The following is an 18,702-nucleotide window of genomic DNA, read 5'->3' on the forward strand; positions in this document are numbered from 1 at the left end:
TGTGTGTGTTGGTGTGTGTGTGTGTTGGTGTGTGTGTGTGTGTGTGTTGCTGTGTGTGTGTGTGTTGCTGTGTGTGTGTGTGTTGCTGTGTGTGTGTGTGTGTGTTGCTGTGTGTGTGTGTTGCTGTGTGTGTGTGTGTGTGTTGCTGTGTGTGTGTGTTGCTGTGTGTGTGTGTGTGTGTGTGTGTGTGTGTGTGTGTGTGTGTGTGTGTGTGTGTGTGTGTGTGTGTGTGTGTGTGTCTCAGGCTGAGGAGAGAAGCTGGGTGGTATTGGTGTTGATGGAGAGGAAAAGGGGGACTCAGCATCCACTGGGACCAGACTTAATTGATGGCTTGTTATGGGGGAGGGACTGGAAGGGCGAATGATGTTGAAAGGAGGCCGTTGCTGAGACACCCCTCCCACCTGAAGCCTCAGCAGGGTGACATCCTGGGCATCCCCAATAGCTTCACCAGCCTGGGTGGAAGGGCAAACAGCCCTCATTGACAGGACCCAGATCAGGGCAGGAATGGGTGGGCTGGCAAAGGCTATGCTCACCATGTTGGAACAGTGTGGGGATGTTGGGGAGCTTGGGATCCTATTGATAAAGTAATCCAACTAATCCACACTGGCTTGCAAACTGACTGCTGGGGAAATGTAAAGTTTTGCCCCGGTCTCTTTGGAAAGACCGAAAGCTGTCATTGATGGACAAAACTTTAACTTGATAACTCTGTAACCCATCCTGATCTCTGTCTGATGACAGATGACCTCACCCGAGTCACCAAGAAAGCAAATAGAGCATCTCACCTTGTATTGTTCTGTCCTGTTTTCTATGTCAGCAAAGAGATTATAGGGAGCTGGATCAAAGCCTGTTACGTTTAATGTCATCAAAATGGTTTCCAAATTGATAAGGTCAGATAGCAGGAGTCCTGTGCAATCATCATCACAAGCTGGGGGAGAAAGTGTGAGAAATGTCAAAAATCTGTCACAGTCTTCCAATGATTCCGTTACCTAAATGGAATAACGTTGAAGAGTAAAAGGTGAGTTTTTCCAAAAAAAACACAGAAATTGCTCGAGAAACTCAGCAGCCCTGACAGTGTCCATGGAGACAGAAACAGACTTAATGTTGAGTCCAGTGTGACTCTTCAAAAACAGTGATAACGGGCTTTCTGTTCCTCTCTCTCCCCATATGCTGCTGGACCTGCTGAACTTCTGTATTCTCTGTGATTGTTTCAAATTTCAAGCATCCACACTATTTCACTTTTATTCGAGTTTTTTTCCAGTTTAATTAGTTTGCAAGCTGTGGTAAAAGTTTCTTTTTAAATTCCCTAGTGTAAAATTGCATCCTCATCTTACTGCAGAAAGGGGTCACTTTTAGGCATGTTTGGAACATCTGTGAGTTTAGAAATGTACTTCCCACAAGCTCTGTTCCTCAACAGGAGAGCTGGAACAACAGAAGAATGTAAGAAATGGGAACAGGTGGAAGCCATTCAACCCTTTCAGCCTACACTGCCATTCAATAATATAATGGCTTATCTTCAACTTCAACACCAACACCATATTCCTGCACTGTCTCCTTCTGCAACGCCTTCTCCTGCAATGCTTTCTTAACCAGCCTGTCTACCGGTAATGCAAATGTCAAAGAATTATGTACCTGCACCCTAAGTATCTCTGTTTTACAACACTACCCAGGGACCCACCACTAACTGTATAAGTCCCACCCTTGTTTGCTTTATCAAAGTGCAATAACTCGCCTTTATTCCAAACTAAACTCCATCTGCCACTCCTTAGCCCGTTGACCCAATTTATCAAGATCTCTTTGTAATCTTAGGAAACCTTCTACACTGTCCACTCTGCCACCAATTTTAGTGTCATCTGCAAACTTACTAATCTTGCGTCCTAAATTCTCATCCAAATCTTTTATGTAAATGTGAACAAAAGTGGACCCAGCACTGATCCCTGTGGAACACTGCTGGTGACAAACCTCCAGTCCAAAAAACAACCTTCCACTACCACTCTCTGTCTGTTTCCTGCCATTCAGCCAATTTTGTATCCAATTGGCAACCTCACCCTGAATCCCATGCAATCTAACTTTACTAAATAGCCTACTATGCAGAACCTTATCAAAGGCTTTCTATGACAACAGAGCAAAAAGCTACTGCACAATGTGTGTAGCCTCAATATCGGTACATGCAAGTACCTGACTCTCATGCACAAACATGTGTGTGCACAAAACTGTTCAGAACAAGGTACCTGTGATTTTTAAAATAATCCCTTTGACCTGTCCACTGATATCAGTAACCTCATCACAGAGTTTTCTCTGTGCAATCTCTTTTCCCTGTAAGTGCATTAAAAGCAGACCAGAATGAATGGCAGATCATATCCAGTTGATCATGAAACATGATGTTCAACACTAACAATACAGACTGTCTTCCCTGAAGCACGGGAAAATTGAAAATCTACTGTGCGATAATTTGAAATGCCTTGGCACCTGAATAACATTTCTGTTTACTTTTTAAACAATATTGATCTGTTTGCACTGAACAAGATAACAGCCCTGTTAAACGGAAGAACCTTGCATATAAATTCATTAACCAAGGTGCTATAAACATTGCTCTGTGGAATTTCAACTCCAAGCAGCAGCGAGACTCAAAAGCTGGAAGTAATGAATTTTACAACACACAGCTGGTGGAAACTGGCTGTTACTGAGCAAGGTTAACAAATTTTTGTATGATATGACATGTCACACAGTGTTCAATCATAATCAGGCTACTCAGTGACAATCACATTTCAAGTCTGTTGGTTGGGCTCTCAAATGATTCCGAATGTTGCAGCACAGAGAGAGGCCATTTGACTTATTGTGTCTGTGCTGGTTCTTTGGAAGGGATTTCCCCATGGGTAATTAATCATTGCCCAACTAGTTCCACACTGCCACACTTTTCTTACAGCTTTACAAATGTTTTCTCTCATCTGGTTATTTGATCTGGTTATGGACAGGAGAACCCATTGGTCCGGTGGCTCAATGGTTAGCACTGCTGCCTCACAGCGCCAGGGACTCAGGTTCAATTCCACCCTCAGGCTTCCGTTTGGAGTTTGCATGTTCTCCTCTGCCTGCGTGGGTTTCCTCCCACGCTCCAAAGATGTGGAGGTTACAGGTGGATTGGACATGCTTGAGGGTCCAGGGATGTGTAGGCTAGGTGGATTAGCCATGGGAATTGCAGGGTTATAGAGTAGGGGGATGGGTCTGGGTGGATGCTCTTCAGAGGGGCGGTATCAACTTGATGAGCTGAATGGCCTGCTTCCACAGTGTATGGTTTCTATAATTCCAACTCAGGGACGTCATAGAGATGGTGACACAACTCAATTTCGTTGGACTAGTAATCCAGAGGTCTAGCCTTATGCTCTGTGGACAGTGGTTCAAATTCTACAATAGCTATTGCAGGGCTTAATAATGACCATGACATCCATCTTCAGTTGCTGTAAAAACCCATCTTGTTCATTAATGTCCTTTAAGGTGGGTATCATGCCATCCTTTATTTGGTTTGCCACACACACGCGACTCCAGACCCACAGCAATGTGCTTGTCTCTTAAATTGTCTCTGAAATAGCCACTCGGTTCATGTACAATGAGGGGTGGCCAACAAATGCTGGCTTCACCAGCAACAGCACATCCTCTAAATGAGTCAGGAGAAAAACAAAATCAGGAAATAGAGGACTTGATGCCAGAAATAATTTTCTGTCACAATGAATCAGGGTGTCTGGAACAGATTGCCAAAACCTATTCTAAAGGAAACAGGAGAGTCTACAGAAAACTTCATCCTATGTTATCCATTTAAGATGTTTCTAACGTGTAAAAAGATGTAAATATACATACATATGCATTCGCTTTCTATCAGCACATGCTTAGATTCACATTGATTGCAGAGACGCCCTGTTACACCTGACTTGCAAACGCAGTGGCCCATTAAAGGATCACAGTTGATGTGCACAGAACCATTCGGGTTACATTCACACCTTTGACATCTACCGCCTGGAACATGTGGGTTACCATAGTAACCTGGCGCACATCTAAAGGCACAAAACAGGAAGAAACAGAAAAGAAATCAGTGTTTAATGATGGCCTTTTGATTTTTCAAGTATCTTTCTGTGTACTAAACTCTCACATAGGATGACACACATCTGAGAAAGGATGAATTTATCTAACAAGACCCATGCCAACTGCTCCTATGCATAGCACAATTCCCATTACATTTTACATGAAGAGCATAACATTTGATTGTTCGGGGTAGAATGAATGAGATTCAGCCATTAAATTATATGGCTAGATGGCATACAGTTCTTAAAGCATGACATTTTCTTGTAAAATTACAATCAGAGTAACGTTGATTTATGTAACAGATAAATCTGCTATGCAAAGACTGTACAGGGTTCCAAGCCATGTGGGAAAACAACAATAATGACAGTGTCTGATATAATAAAGAAACCAACCTCTCACAGTACTGTCCTTCATACCCAACCAGGCAGGAAGTACAGCGGAAATCACGTACACCCTCCAATACACACGTGGGGCTAAAGCTGGTGAAAGAAAGGGGGCAGAGTTAGAAAGCAACACAAAACAATTGTGAGACATGTGTTGACAGGAGTTCAAAACCATTGGGGATTTATTTCAACAAAAAATTGATATGGTTTGGTTACAAAACAATTTGCAATAACGGGCATATTTGTTGTTCACAATTGCTTCAAAACATATTTATGGCATATTAAACTATTTATTTATTGCATACCTGCATTTACTTCCGTTGCACAGTATAATGATCTTTCATGGGATCTTGAAAAATTAGGGGTAACTTTATCTTAGATCGCTGGTGTAAAAAGGACAACATTGACTCCCCCTAACCTTATACAACCCATCTAATTCTTCTTTTCAATGAAGTCTGGGTGTACACATTTCTGCCCCTTCTTTTTATACTATCCATCAAAGCTAAAATTACCTCCATTAAATTAAAAATTAAGCAGGATTGACACATCAATATCTTTTATAGTGAAAGAGAAAAGCACATTTGGAAATGTTTGATGCTGATGAGATGCTGAAGTAACACAACTGAGCACATTTTGGGAAGTATCTGAAATGCAAACACTTCAAACCACCAATACCCCTTAGTATCATCAGCACAAACATTTGCCACAATTCAGGTGAGAACACTGATTGATTAACTTCAATAGAACTACTGAGTGTGACAATGGGCAAAATTCAACCCTTTGTATTTGTTTTGCTGCCAGAAATCCCTTTCTTAACAAGAGCGTAAATGTGCATCTTTCTCAAATCTCTTTATGTATCTAGAATCTCCACAAGTAAAAATAAGCTACAGTTCTTTTAACGATGTTGGCATTAGCAAAGGTCAACATTACTGCCAAATTCAATGCTAGTTTGCTCCCAAGTGGATGGTCATTAGATAGGGTTGTGGATTGCAGACATGCTCCAAGAAAGAAGCTCAGTATCAGTGATGCTGTCTTTGCTTCCAAAGAAACGCTCCAATCTTAATACCAGCATCACCTATCCATCATTTTATTTTACTCACTCGTGGGAGGTGGGCATCGCTGGCTGAGCCAGCACTTACTGCCTATCCCCAGTTGGCGCTGTGAAGGTGGTAGTGAAATTCTGACTGGCCTTTCGAGGCACTTAAGGTATTCCTGATTATTTTCTTTCACTTTCACTGTAGACATCGAAAGGATGTTTCCACACATGGAATAATCCATAATGAGAGGTCATAGTTTTAGGATAAGAGGTAGCAAATTTCAAACAGATAAGGAGAAAGGGTCATGTATTTGTGGAATTCAGTACCCCAGAGTGTGGTGGGTGGGATATTGAGTAAATGTAAGGAGGAGATAGATCGATTATGAATTAGTAACGGGTTGAAGGTTTATGGAGAGCAGGCAAGAAAGTGGAGTTCAGGCCGAGATGAGATCAGCCATGATCACATCAAAAGGAGAAGGCTCCAGGGGCTGAATTGCTCACTCCTGTTCCTAGTTCCTACACTCTTTCATTTTATCCCCATTGCATCTGATCACCTCAAATGTGTTGTGCAGCAACATGTGAGATACACTTGCCTCCTTTCAGAACGAAAGAAAATGCTTTGAGAACAACAGGTGCCTGTGGTTATAAACATTACCTGCCAGAATTGGACCTGGGACAGGCACAAAGGGAGCAGTCTGCGACAGATCCATTGACTCTGCCATAGTACCCTGAAGCGCACAGCTCACAGTGATCACCCACAGTGTTGTCACGACAAGCCTGATTTCGAGAAACAGAAAATAACAAGCAGGTTATCCTTGCTGACTGGAGTTAGAGGTAAGACTAATGCAGTTATAATCCACATAAACATGACTTGGGTTAGCCATATCTATATTTAGAGGGCCATCACCTCTCTCTGAAAGACTGCTTCCTCAGTGAGGCAGCACCAGAGCAGCCAGGGACAATAGCCTTGGAGTTTTATTTGAGAGACAGGCTGAAAATTCCCTGTCTCACACACATTCAATAGCTGAAATAAATGAAATGTGTGGTTATTGCCTGCAAAACCACAAGTCTTGACATCCTTAACATACAATCTGCAGGTGCTTACTAATAAGATGTGGCCTCTGATCTTGTGAAGGTATTTTAAGGCAGAATAGCTATTGCCTATTTATTAAAGTCAAAGGCTTGCTTATTGTAGTATCAGCATCAGCAAAGGTGATCATGACTGTGGAATATTTTATACTAATAGTTTAATTCGAGCATTGGATCTAATCACATATACAGTTATCATCTTCCTAATCAAGGTATTAATTTCCAATTTTTGACAATGAAAGAAAGAGTTCAGCTACTCCCACTGCCTTCTGAAAGCCTTGCAATTGAGTTTATCGCCATGCTTTGAGAGTTTTTCATTAGGAAGGATGGAGAACTATTATACCAGAGCTTTATTGCACTGTTTGGGCTTAATAGTGATCAATACAACGTTAACAAGTGGGAATCTAATATGCATAATATCAAATCAGAAATTGCTCTCATTTCCAGCTAAAATTGCTATTCTAAATCAAAGTTAATAGTTAATCTCAGCATCCAGAAGGGTACGTTATTGCCTTATATCTGGAGAGCAATCTACAGCTTTTAAATTTGGCTTCACAAAGAAGTAAAAAGAGTATTTCCTTCAGATCGAACCACAATTTTAAACAAGATCTACTCTGGCTATACCTCTGGGATGTGAGAACGTCTACACAGTATGTCAGCAAAATAAATTATAAGAAACATTAGATTTTTTTTGTGTGATATAGCTTTGCTAATTTGTTCATGCACTGCCCAGCCCTTGGCTTGTTAGAATTTTTTTTAGTGTTAAAAATTATTATGGTGATTCTTCTACTAAATTACTGGGTCAAAATAAAAGCTAAACTCATGGTGTTGGGGGCTGCATGGGGTGAGGTTTCAATGACTCTTCTGCTTTACGGAACCCACTGTGGTACTAAGAGGTGAGGTGGCAAGGTCCAGGTTTATAGTTTACCTCTGCATTGGTCTCCCAGGGATACGTTTGCCAGGCTGGGCAGAATTCCTCATCTCAAAAACGTGAGGAAGGAATCCAAGGATTTGATTGAGCCTTGACGGTTTCTCAACAGTGACTTTGTTTTGACTCACAAACTTCGAATCGTTCCTTGAGTGTAAAGGCAGGCCCTTGTCAATGCCCTTGCATTTCTGAAGAAGGGTCCAGACCTGAAACGTCAGCTTCCCTGCTCCTCTGATGTTGCCTGGCCTGCTGTGTTCATCCAGCTCTACACCTTGTTACCCCTTGTATTCCTCAGTTGGTTGTCCTCTTACCTCTGGAGCAAGGAAGTTGCATGACTTCAGCACAAAAACCCAAGACTGGCAGTCTATTGAAGTACTGTACTAAGCTAGTCCTTCACTGTTAGAGATGCTGACCTTTCAGTCTCTAGATTATTGGAAATGGGACCTAAGTTGGGAGATGGCACACAGACCCTGCAGAGGTCCTGGCATGCATACACGCACTGAGATTGACCAGGCATTTTAAATTTCTACAGGGCCAGTTTCTACTACCCAGGGACCTCTGCAAACATCTCCAGGCTGAATTTTAACAAAATTGACACTGAGCTCAGAGTCAGAGTCAGAGTCAGCTGACACTCATATGCATATCAACCCTTGAAATGTTACATTGTTGAATGGCATTAATGCCAATTTAAGGTCTCCTCTTGCTGCTTCCATATTCCACCAGCCACAAATGCATAATGAGGCTTGATGGAGATAACCAGAATGTACAAGACATGATTAGTAAGTTTGTGGATGACAATAAAATAGGCAATATCGTGGACAACGAGGAAGCTTATCAGAAATTGCAGCAGGACCAGCTGGGGAAGTAGGCAGAGAAATGGCAAATGGGGTTAAATGTAGACAAGTGTGAGGTGTTGCGTTTTGGAAAGTCAAATCAAGGTAGGAGTTTCATGGTGAATGGTAGGGCCTTAAGGAGTGTAGTGGAACAGAGGGACCTTAGAGTTTAGGTGCACGGTTCTCTGAAAGTGGAGTCACAGGTAGATAGGGCAGTGAAGAAGGCTTTTGGCACACTGGCCTTCATCAGTCAGGATATTGAGTGTAGAAGTTGGGAAGTTATGTTGCAGTTGTACAGGACATTGGTGAGGCCACACTTGGAGTATTGTGTTCAGTTTTGTTCACCTTGCCATAGGAAGGATGTTATTAAACTGGAAAGAATGCAGAAGAAATTTGCAAGGATGTTGCCAGGACTCAAGGGACTGAGTTATAGGGAGAGGTTGGACAAAAGCATAGGAGACTAAGAGGGGGGGATCTTATAGAAGTGTATAAGATCATAAGAGGCATGGATAGGGTGAATGCACTCAGTCTTTTTCCCAGGGTTGGGGAACCAGGGACTAGACGGCATCAGTTTAAGGTAAGAGGGGAAAGAATACATGGGAACCTGAGGGGCAACTTTTTTTACACAGAGGGTGATACATATATGGAATGAGCTGCCAGTGGAAGTGGTTGAGGCAGGTACATTAATAATATTTAAAAGGCATTTGGACGAATACATGGACAGGAAATGTTTAAAAGGATATAGTCTAAGTGCAGGGAAATGGGATTAGCGTGGATGGACATTTTGGTCAGCATGGACAAGTTTGGGCCAAAGGGCCTGTCTCTGTGCTGTAGGACTCTATGATAACCATTATTGTCCTGAAACCCTGCTTCATTGACAGGTCTTGGATGAATCTTACAACGTTTGTTTGCAGCAGGTGAAGTGATTATAAATGTTTGAGATTCCGGCTGCTGAAACTTTAAAATAATTGATACTTATGGTAGGTTGCAAATGATTGGAGTGTTTTAAACGTAGTGGTTTTAAAGTTGTGAAAAGTTATCAGACATGGAAAGTGCTGAAGAAACTCAGCAGATCTGGCAGCATCTGCAGAAAAAATCAGAGTTAATGTTTCAAGTCCGAAATGACACTTCTTCAGAACTCATTTATCAATAAATGACTGTTTCTTATCAATTTTTTTTACACATTCATTTGTCACTGTAGGGGTCATTGTGTCCAGACAGTAAAAAGTGGGTGAATGGGGCATGGAAGGGTCTGGCAGAGTGGGAGGAGAGGCACACGTTGGCATGGTTCATGAGGAGTTTGGGGGTATAGAGTGGCACAGATGGGGCATGGGTAGTGTGTGGGGATGGGAAGGGCCTGCTCTTCCTTTTTAAGAAACAGAAGGGACGAATGTAGACCTTTAAACAGCAGCTCTCTGCAGCTACCAGTCATGGATCCACTGGTCTGGCTGCAACCAGCAACAGCTTCCGACATTGAAAATTCTGCCTTCAGAGCCGGCATTTACTGATTCCCAATACCCGCCTCCGGGCTGAAAATCACCCCAAAATTCTCCCCTGCCCATCAGCAAACAGTGAATGATTTCTCAAACCTCATCCAGCGATTGGATTCATATTGAAGGGCACAGTGTTACTGATCAATTTAGTTACAGCATCTTGTAAATCTTTGCACGGGCTTCATTCATCGATAGGTGGCACTTACTTGACATTTGCCTGTATCAAGGTCACAGACGTTACTGTGATTGTTGCACTGGCATGAGACACACACAATATCGAGTGACTGTAGGCCAAATATCATCTTCTGTCTGTAGAACCCAGGAGCACATTCCTTTAAAAACCAAGATAACAGTGAAAAGGTAAAGTATAGTATTTCTTACTGATAAGTAACTTAAACCTACGTCACTCAGCAGGAAACTGAAGGGGACATACCATTCACTCATTTCACACCTTATTCAAGTTTACTTTCCATTACCTTCATTGGCAAACGGTTTAAAATAGATGAGGGGGACAAACTCCAGTTGAGTCCTGCTGCCAGATTAAGTGAAAAATTATTCCCTACAAATATGTTCTGCTTGAATCTACCATCACATAGAGTCACAGAGTCATACAGCATGGAAACAGACCCTTCAGTCCAACCAGTCCATGCCGAACATAATCCCAAACTAAACTAGTCTCACCTCCCTGCTCCTGGTCCTTATCCCTCCAAACATTTCATATTCATGTACCTATCCAAATATCTTTTAAACATTGTAACTGTACCCCCATCCGTGAATGAGTCTCTGTGTAAAAAACTCGTCCCTCAGGTCTTTTTTAAATCGTTCTTCCCTCACTCTAAAAATATATCCCCTAGTCTTGAATCACCAACCTTAGGGAAAAGATACCTGCCATTCATCTTACCTGTACCCCTCATGATTTTTAAACCTCTGTAAGGTCATCCTTCAGCCTCCTACGTTCCACTGTGTTTGTATTCTGTCAACTCTATTCACCGTGCTATTTGGTACTTGTATTGATTTCTTTTTAGTTTGACTTTGAATTTTCTGAGCTCTATGTTCTACTGTCTGAATTCCTTCTACGATCAACAGTTTGTTAAAACCAGACTTGATAATACCCAAACCCCATCTACAGCGGCAAAATATTGCAGTTGCAGAATTATGAGCTGAAAATGTTGGAAGGACTCAGCAGGCCAGACAGCTTCACTGGGCAATTATTAAACTGTCCAAATGCCATGTAGATCATCATTGCAAACAGATTTGGCATGGGGCTCAGAATAAAGGGGTTCCAATTTACAACTGAGATGAGGAGGAATTTCTCCTGTCAGAGAGTTGAAAAATGTGGGGGTAAAATCCTTGTGGGGGAGATTGACAGCTTCTTGATCAGTCAGGGAGTCAAGGGTAAGAGCAGGAAAGTGGATGTGAGGAATGTCAGATCAGCCACTTTTCTATTGAAGGGCAGCACAGGCTCAAGGGGCCGAATGGCTTGCCCTTGTTCCTATTTCTTATGGCCTTATGGGACAGCAGTTTGTATACTTAAAGAACTGTACATATATTTTAGGCAGGTAGGCTACTAACCCATTGACAGGCGCAGTTGAGACAGAGCAATGCCTGAGGTATCTTTGTAGATACAACAAAGCCAAATGTCAGCCATTTCTTTCAAAGGCGAAATGGGAGGCTGAGTTGGAATTCATCCCTCTCCAAGACCATGTGTCATATTTAATGTCATGACAACCTAGGAGGCTATAATGTCTTGGGCCAGCCTCACCATCCATAAGAACATAACCGAACTGAGCCTCACCTCTATCTTCTTGCTTTTGCTTTACAACACCCTTACAATCAAAACTCCATTATCCCCAGTTTTAAAAGGTCCAAGCTTCCTCGCAACCAAAGTCTTTCACAAAGAGTGTTCCAAATTCGTATCATGCTTAAACCTGACTCTACAGCTCACTACCCCTTCACAAAAGACCCAATTATACTGTACAGTTTTGAACCGACTGAACATAAAATCCACTTAACATCTAATTACACGTTGCTCCTAATTTTCAAAGGATTTTAGCTCCAGCCAGCTCAATGCAAAGGTTGCACTGACACCTGTTAGGCTGCAATGCCATCATAATTGGGTGAAAGTTATTGCTAAATACACACAGCTCTGTTCAGTAGCTGGGAACATAGGTTAGAAGCAATTGGTATAGCCCAGCTCATCTATACCTGGCATGAGAGGCCTGCGTATCCAGGGGGACAGTCACAGATCTCAATCTGATGTGCACGATCTCTCGATGCATGAGTTCCATCATCCTCCATCGCAATCTCCATGGAGATATTAGAAATCCTGGCAAGATGAGAACAGGTATACAATGTGAACAGACTTCTTTAATTCATGAAGCAAACCAGTGGTCACTTTCTTTTGTTTATACAATGTGATATTCAAATATTCGGCTCCTTTTTTCTAATAAATGAGAAGAACTATTAAGCAGTCTGCTGCAACGTCTATTTTCGAAACAATCTTTTACAGGATGTGGCCGGGCCACCATTTGTTACCCATTCCTAGTTGCCCCTTGTGAAGGTGGTGTCTGATAGTAACAGGAAATTGGGGACCTCAAAATGACAAGATGGTGGTGCAACTCGCCCCTGAAATGACATACTTCCAGTCCCCAGCTCCAGGAATCACACTCGTCCTGAACCATCGATGCAGGGTAGCAACAGTGCGTTCCAACTACAAAACTGCACTGCAACAATGCACTAAAGCTCCACCAATAGCACCTTCCAAATACTTTAAATAGGGAACACCGCCACCTACAGGCTCCTCTCCATCCTAACCTGGAACTATATAATGATTCTTTCACTGTCACTTGGTCAATATCCTGGAACACCCTTCCTAACCTCGCTATGGGCATACCTAGACGTCAAGGACAGCAGTGATTCAAGAAGGCAACTGCCCAACACCTTCTAAAGGCCAGTTAGGAATGGATAGTAAATACTAGTCCAGCCAGTGACATCCCACCTCCCATGAAAGAATAGAAAAAGGACATATTTTACAAATAATAATCCTTGGGACACTGAGCAGACAATAGACATTGCAGCATTTGCACGGTGACGTTAAGGGTAAAGTGATAAGCATTATCAGGATCCAAAGCTTATACCAACAGTTCTTCCCGAGTAGGTGTTCTTAGCGAAAAACTGAGTGACTTGTTGCATGATTGTGATTTCACTTTGGCACGTGTGAAGTTTTCTTGCAGCACACTTTGGTCGATTTACTTGTTACCAACCATTTAGGGTCATTCTAAGGCTAAATGTTTTGATCAGCCAAAATAGCCATTAGCCCTGATTGAAACAAATTGCATTGCCAGCACAGCCAATGTGAGCTTTCTGAATGGTAACCTATTCATTCATGCTCTGCAACTCTGATTTCCAGACCTCGCTGTACGATTCTGGTAATACAAGCTATTTTTTTACAGATGTGATGGTAACAACGAGCAGAGTTTTCATTTCAAGTTAGGAGTTGGGTTCTGGAGGTGGGAGACCAGTGTTCTCCACCAACCTGTAGACCTGTGGGCCTGTTTCTGTCACTTGAGGGAGGGTTAGATATGGCGTGTTGTTCAATTGGCGCTGGAGGTGCATCTTACAAAAAGTGGCCCAGGCTGGAACCACTGGGCTGGGATGGTCAGGTCACCCTCCAGAGCGGGTTCTGGCAGCAGTGGGCACAGCGTCATTTGCGAGTTTTCAGAAGGAACCTAAATGGCAGTGCCCACCTTACCCAGGTGGGCCATGGGCCGCTTGGCTTCCCTAGTGGCATGTTCCCATTGGCTGTTCCTTATGTACAGCATGCCCAGAATCCATCATTGGAAAGGATCTTCCAGAAGTGGCCTCCTCAAAAAACTCTTACAGCGTTTCCCTCAGCTGTAGTCCAGCTTCTGACCTGAATTCGATGGGACTGAGGTGCTGGAACTAAAATTCAGCCATGTACGTTCTAAAGCCACGCATGCAGCAGTTTTTGTTTTAGGTCATGAGTGACAGTCTCTATCATTTTACATTGAAGTCCACCACCTTGGTTAAAAACCACAATATAGACAACACTGTCCAAAGATCTGGGATGGTGGGGTTTCAGTCCGATGTCGAAGAGCCAGTGCTGAATGTATTCCCACTGACAGAGGTCTGTTAACTGGTGGAAGGTGGGGCTTTGGCCACTCACTCGAGAGAACGTCCCACCTCAGGGACCTTTTGGCCAGCAGCTCTGTCATTCCCAGGAGGCTCCTGTAGTGAGTGCCAGGTGTCTCAGGCTGGAGTGGGGCAAGGGAGGTGAGATCCAGCAGTTTGAGCAGAGCAGGGCAGGGCTGGGGGTGTTGGCACAGAGGCCATACAAGATGAACCAGCCAAAGGAAGAGGCCTGGTGTTTAAAAGGTTGCCATTGATGGAGGAGTCCCAGCCTCTTTCAGATCCTCAAAGCCTGACCTGGGTCACCTTCTGGGTTTGAACTCCTCTGACCCGCCTCAAAATAGAGACTGAGTGGGAAATAGCCCTAAAGCATTCATTAATTACCCATCTAAGGGTCCACTAGGCCTTGACCGCTCCATAGTAAAACTGTGGAGAGGTCCAGGTGGACAAGAGGATGATGGGAAATGTCTCCTAGAGGATTGTGTTGGCCCCTTGACCTCTGAACCATGCAACCCTATCACCAAAGCCTTCTAGGTTTATTTATACTTGAAGTCAGCGTCACATCATGACTTTGCTTACCTGCTTTGCTGGAGCCCAGTACCATAGGAAGCTTTAATTAGGATGTATTCAACGTTGCTGAGGACTGACATGAAATCAGGGTGGGTGACAGGTTTGTCAGAGACTGAATTGAAATACTTCCATTCGTGCTTTCAAAATAAAAAGGGAATTACAGAACATCAAACACCATCTAACAGAAAGAGATCAAATAACGTTCATAGCTCGCTGAGGGGAGGAGTTCTACTCAAAGGAGACACTGATTTTTCTTTTGAAGGTTATCCTGGTTATAATATCAATTCCTGGACAAAGGATGAAGTTTACAACTGCACTTAAATTCAGCAATATTCTAAAAAGTAGAATGTAACACCTTTCTTTTAAACACTGCCCGACTCTCTTAAAATTGGTTTTTAACAGGTTTAGGGGTGATTCTTAATTCCAGCACAAGCCAGAAAACTGGAAAACGGAAGGCCTGGTACACTCCATGGATTTCCTTTCTACCACTGGGAGTGGTTCAATCTTCTCTCGTCAGGTTTATAACGCACCCTTCTGCAATCCTTTTGGCACCTTGCTCAGGTCATTATTGTCTGTCTCTAACCCTAACCCTCCCTCTAAACCTGGACACAGCAAGCTAGTCTGCTGGAGGAAATGGTCTGATTTGATTTTATTATTGTCACATGTACCTAAGAACAATGAAAAGTTTTGTTTTGCGTACAGTACAGCTGACCATAACATATAAAGACACAAAGATCATGGGGTAATTGAACAGAGCGAGGAATACAAAGTTAAAGCTGCAAAGAAGGTGCACAAAAAGCAAGATCAACATTAAATTTGAAATTTGAGGGGTCCATTCAGGAGTCTAATAACTGTGGGGAAGAAGCTGTTCTTGAACCTGTTGGTACGTGTGTTTAAGCTTTTGTATCTTCTGCCTGACGGGAGAGGTTGGAAGAAATTATAACTGGGGTGGGAGGGGTCTTTGATGATGTTGGTTGCTTTTGTGGCAACAAGTAGTATAAATGGCCACTTTCGCAACTCCCTGCCCCCCACCACAACCTGTATTTTAACATATTGTTCATTTCAACAGAGTTAAGAGAGTGATCCAGAATGGGAAAGTTTTTCTACTCCACGTCCAAATGTATTGCGCTCTCTGACACAGCAGATAACTCAACACAGACTAGGATCAAAACAACCGAAAGAACTGAGGATGTTGGAAATCAGAGACAAAGACAGAAATTGCTGGCAAGACTCAGCAAATCTGGCAGCATCTGTAGAGAGAAAGCAGAGTTATCGTTTTGGGTCTAGTGACTCTCTTCAGAACAGGATCAAACCCTATCGCTGCCCGCTACATGTAGCATCTATTGTATGTACAGACAGGCTTGGATTAAATCCAAGCAGAATTCATCCATTAGGGACTAGAAAAACTGCAATATCACAAACAATGTCACATTTCCATGAAGTATTTCATCTACTTCAGCGGGATCAGCTGACAAAAAAGGCAAGGAGAAAACGTTCTCCAGCAGCATCAGTGCAATAAAGCGATAATTCTGAAACTCGTATTTTAGCGATCAATGTTTTACACACTGGGTCCATTGACTTTATTACACCCAGTAGTTACACTCCTCTATTTAACAGAGTGTTGAAGCAAGTGTTCACAGGCCAGCACTTGCAACATTTACAAGGCTCGTCTTGCAGCAATTAAATTTTGTATTGCACATTTTTTTTGTCTTCTTAAATCCATATAACGGCCATTAATTTTGCTCCATCTAAAATATTTGATGCGGCTCAAATGCTTCCTTGAAGAAGGAAAATAAAACATAACATTTAATCCAATGACAAACCACAGGAAAGGAGCCAAACTGTTCTATGCTCATTAATCTGTGGATGTAAATGGCATTTCTTTCCACAGGGGGAGCGGTTAGCAGTGAATGCAGCCACCAGTGTATACTGAGGTTCCCTGCAGCATGGACCTAAATGGATACAAACTATTCAGGTACTATGGACCCCACTTACTCAGTGCGTAAGTTTGAAGCTGTGGGCAAAGTCTTTGTTAGAAACTAAAGTGAAAGTGACAAATTAAGAGAAGCTGTTCCTCTGAAGGTATTCAAATGTGTAAGAGCAATTTTCTTTTGGGTAAAAAAAAAAGTGCAAGAATGAAAAAACATCAAAGCTAGAGCGTGTTTCATTATTTGCACAATCAGAAGACCTAGTGCACTGGACTAGACACTGATTGGTCCCAAAATTAACAATCCCTATCACAAAGAGTGTGGCAGCTCCAACTACAGAGACCATGAGGTATAGGTGCAGAATTAGGCCATTCGGCCCATCGAGTCCGCTTTGCCATTCAATCATGGCTGATAGGTTTTTCAACCCCAGTCTCCTGCCTTCTCTCTGTAACCCTTGATCCCCTTACTAATGAAGAACTTACCTATCTCCTTGGCAATGAATTCCATAGATTCCCCATCCTCTGACTTGAGAAATTTCTCCCTATCTCAGTTCTAAAGGGTCATTCCTTCATTCCAAAGATGTGCCCTCGGGTCCAAGTCTCTTCTGTTAATGGAAACATCTTCTCAATGTTCACTATATCCAGGCCTCTCAATATTCTGAAAGTTTCAATCAGATCCCCCCCAATCCTTCTAAACTCTATTGTGTACAGACCCAGAGTCATCAAATGCTCCTCATCTGACAAGCTCTTCATCCCCGAGGTCATTCTTGTAAAACCTCCTCTGGATCTCCTCCAAAGACTGCACATCCTCCCTTAGAAAAGGGGCCCAAAACTGCTCACAATATTCCAAACGCCGTCTGACCAGAGCCTTATACAGCCTCAGCAATACATCTCTGCTGTTGTATTCTAGCCCTCAAAATGAATTCTAAAATTGCATTTGCCTTCCATATGCCAAGTGAACCTGAAATTGGCCATTCTATTAAAAATGTTTCACCATAATCACCCAGTTTCTTTAATTTTTTTAAGGCACAATTGTACTTGTCTAACTAAACGAATGCAACAAACAAGAACAAACCGAGGTAAGTTAAGCATCCGTGTTATTAAAAAACTAACAAAAAAAACTCACAAAAAAAACCTTACTTTCCAAATAGTAAACATTGCAGTGAGTTTGAAGATTTTATAACAACAGTAATCTTCTCCAATGTTAAATGTACCATTAGGGTCATTCATTTATGGTAACCGAACATGACAAATTATATTCTGACTACAAGGCTTTCTGGCATATTTGAAGCTCAAATACCACAATTCCATTCAGACTTTCAGGAAAAGTGCAAACCAGTGGCCTTGTTTATTAATTTGTGGCTCTTTTATCTCTGCAACTGATCTTTAGTTCTTACCTTGTGTTAAGTACTTGATAAATATAGTTTTTCTGAGGTAGATACCTTGAATATAGAAACAGTGATAGATTTCAGTTTCAGTAATGCTGATCTTTGGTGGGAGTGGGTTGTGGACAGGGAATCTATGGAGCTGAAGTGAGGGTTCACAGCTCCTGCAGCCTACAGCAGAGTTTCGTGACTAGCTGGCATTCAGAATGAATTCTTCAGATTAACTTATAACACATCCGAAGATAAATTTACAGCGCCGAGAAATTATTTGTATTATCTGTGATGGATTGGGAATTTATTCGCAGTGTGCTGAAATTCAGCGTGTTTAATGTTCCAATCCTGTTCAGCCTGCTGCCATTTTGAACTGGTCCCATTGTTGCAGGTGGCCACATCAGGAAGGTAGCAAATTGAGGTAAACCTGCAGTTAATCCAAAACTTCACTGCTGTGACCTAACTCATATTAACATTCAGCTTTTAAAATGTTCATCCCTGTTTTCAGATCCATCCATGACCATCACCCCCCACCCCCCCAACTGCTCCACATTTTGTGAGCTCTTCGCGATTTGATTCTGGCGTCTTGAGTATTCCCGATTTCAACTGCTCCATTAGTGGTGCCAGTCCTTATCCACATTAGGGTCACTTGTGCTGAGAACCTCAAATACCAGTAATTTACTGCTGGCTCAATATATTAATCATCTCTTGATCAGGACCAATATCTGCACCAAATGCTGCTACTGTGCTTCTGTTAATGACCTTTAGGCCCAAGCTCCAATGATAGGCCTGGGGAGATTTGTGGGAATGGGCTGAACTTGGCAACGGGGGTTGGGGGGGGGGGGGG

The 18,702-nt window shown here is 42.5% G+C and overlaps 1 protein-coding gene across 1 annotated transcript in view; it reads right to left on the bottom strand.

The window, feature by feature from the left end:
• The window catches only part of lama1 (laminin, alpha 1), a 221,825-nt gene that overhangs the window by 97,570 nt on the left and 105,553 nt on the right, over positions 1-18,702 (bottom strand). Inside the window, exons 25-31 of the mRNA XM_048596187.1 lie at positions 14,562-14,689; positions 12,039-12,159; positions 10,040-10,165; positions 6,146-6,267; positions 4,464-4,550; positions 3,850-4,043; positions 783-925 (exon numbers count right to left, since the gene is read on the bottom strand). Of these exons, the coding sequence (XP_048452144.1) occupies positions 783-925; positions 3,850-4,043; positions 4,464-4,550; positions 6,146-6,267; positions 10,040-10,165; positions 12,039-12,159; positions 14,562-14,689 (921 nt within the window). The remainder of the gene's footprint in view (positions 1-782; positions 926-3,849; positions 4,044-4,463; positions 4,551-6,145; positions 6,268-10,039; positions 10,166-12,038; positions 12,160-14,561; positions 14,690-18,702) is intronic.

The sequence above is a fragment of the Rhincodon typus genome, chromosome 4, assembly GCF_021869965.1.
Source record: "Rhincodon typus isolate 14 chromosome 4, sRhiTyp1.1, whole genome shotgun sequence".
Lineage (NCBI taxonomy): Eukaryota > Metazoa > Chordata > Chondrichthyes > Orectolobiformes > Rhincodontidae > Rhincodon > Rhincodon typus.